Raw genomic sequence first — 2,170 nt, 5'->3', positions numbered from 1 at the left:
AAAAAGGAAAACATTCAATAACAGAGAAAAACTACTAGTATCACTTTGTGCCTCTTATTTTCTTCTTGTCATTTTATTCTACTATAAATACTTTATTTTATAATAATTATGACTTTTTATTTGATGGTGGTGGCATGATTTTAGATTTTACAATTAATTTTAAGAATATAGTAATAATAAACTGAGAGAGTACTAATTTATTTGTGTAACCAATATTTTTTGCGCATGAGGCGGGTTGTAATCAGCCTATATCAAAACTGAAAAGTGAAAACCAGCAGAGATTGTGATCCGGTGCGCCGTTTAGGCAGGCACTAAAAAGAGGCGAAAGTCGAAGCCACTAGCATTTAGCAGCCATTGAGTTGGAAATGGAGCTTCCTGTAATTGATCTGGCACCCTATCTGGAAATCTGTAGCGATGAGTTGGATTCCCATATTAAGAGTATGTGCTTGGAGGTGAGTCGAACCCTAAGAGAAACTGGAGCTTTATTGGTGAAGGATCCGAGGTGTACCGCTGAAGATAATGATAAGTTCATTGATATGATGGAAAAGTACTTCCAACAGCCTGAAGAATTTAAGCGCCTTCAGGAGCGCCCTCATCTACATTATCAGGTCATCCCCAACTTTTGTATTTCCAAAGCTTTTATCATTCACAAGTCTTGTTAATGATTTTCTCTCTCAACATCAAAGTCATTCAAATACTGATTAGTTTAGGCATTATATTTACTCCAATTTGAGTGTGTTTTCTTATCTGAGTTTGATCAGTTTGGTGTCCTCAGTACCTAGAAACGGATTAATTTCGGCATTAGCAAAGGCAATGAATCAAAACCCTAGCCTGAATTCCTTTTTCTAGATTTCTTATCATGTGAGGCTCCAGCTTACCTACTGTGTACTGGAAGAAATTAGGGTCATGGGTTTTATGATAAAGTAAAGACTTCTTCTTCTGTTTGACCACTTATGCTTTTATCAAGCTTGGCAAAAATAATGTGGCCAGTAAAAATAGCCTTTTGTTGGGTGAAATTATCTCATCTGACCGATTTGGTTTACTTACTATATTCTCCATTGTCTGCATATGTCAAACGACGAACTGGCAAGTGAAAATAGCTTTAAAAATGGCATTGAATCATACAGTTTGTATTTTCTGCTGCTTGTACTGCATGTTTAGATAACAAAATTATTTTGCTTTAATTCTCCTTCTCATGGTTTTGCTGTCAATCATAGAGAAGTGATAGCTAGTTTTGTCGATTAATAACTAGAAAGATAGATGTACTCAATCGGCTCGATAAATTCCAAGTCTGCCCAAGTGCTCATTAAGCCTCTTTTTTGGAAAACTATTCATGTCAATGTCTGACAGGTCGGGGTGACACCTGAAGGAGTTGAAGTCCCACGTAGCCTGGTTGATGAGGAAATGAAAGAGAAGCTTAAAGCAATGCCTAAAGAAAATCAACCATCTAGTCCATCTGGACCAGACCCTAAATGGAGATACATGTGGAGAGTTGGTCCCCGTCCAAAGATTACCAGTTTTAAGGTTTCTCCTCTCATTTCCCCATTTCATTTATGTTATTCAAAGATGAGATATCAATGGTGACAATTAGTGCCATAAGACCTGAAAATTGCTGCTAGTAAGTAAAACAAGCATTATACACTTGCAGGAACTGAATTCAGAGCCAGTAATACCTGAGGGCTTTCTTGAATGGAAATGTACTATGGACTCATGGGGATATAAGATGATATCTGCTGTAGAGGTGGGTTACAACTTATAAGCATTTGCATCTTTTATTTATTATGCTACTGGTTTGAGAATTCTGGAATGTGACTGCTCGGTTTTTCAGTCTGTTGCAGAAATGGCTGCGATTGGTTTTGGTCTCTCAAAGGATGCATTTACTTCCCTAATGCAGCAGGTGCGTGTCGTTTCATGTCAGTGGAAAATTTTACAATTTGTGTCTCCAACTGATTGCTTTTTATCATCGAATTTGATGACTTAATTAATTAGTTATTGTTTGTCTGTTAAGTTGCTGTTTTGTGCTGTAACTCAAGAACACCCCCTTCACCCCCAAAGGGAAGGCAGACAGATGTGAATTACACTGAAATCGTTGTCAATGAACAATGGATATGCCTAAGATTGTTTATGTTTGACTGATTCTTGTTGGTGTAAAATTGATATATATCTCTAT

General features: G+C 37.0%; 1 protein-coding gene across 1 annotated transcript in view; it reads left to right on the top strand.

Moving 5' to 3' along the window:
* Window positions 1-208: 208 nt before the first annotated feature.
* Window positions 209-2,170, top strand: part of LOC107002695 — a 12,698-nt gene continuing 10,736 nt past the window's right edge. Inside the window, exons 1-4 of the mRNA XM_015200835.1 lie at window positions 209-608; window positions 1,351-1,524; window positions 1,649-1,741; window positions 1,829-1,897. Coding sequence (XP_015056321.1) covers window positions 366-608; window positions 1,351-1,524; window positions 1,649-1,741; window positions 1,829-1,897 — 579 coding nt within the window. The 5' untranslated portion in view covers window positions 209-365. The remainder of the gene's footprint in view (window positions 609-1,350; window positions 1,525-1,648; window positions 1,742-1,828; window positions 1,898-2,170) is intronic.

Source organism: Solanum pennellii, chromosome 10, assembly GCF_001406875.1.
Source record: "Solanum pennellii chromosome 10, SPENNV200".
In the NCBI taxonomy this organism is placed as follows: domain Eukaryota; kingdom Viridiplantae; phylum Streptophyta; class Magnoliopsida; order Solanales; family Solanaceae; genus Solanum; species Solanum pennellii.
Note: the sequence above shows the minus strand (reverse complement) of the source record. Positions and strands in the feature narration are given on the sequence as shown.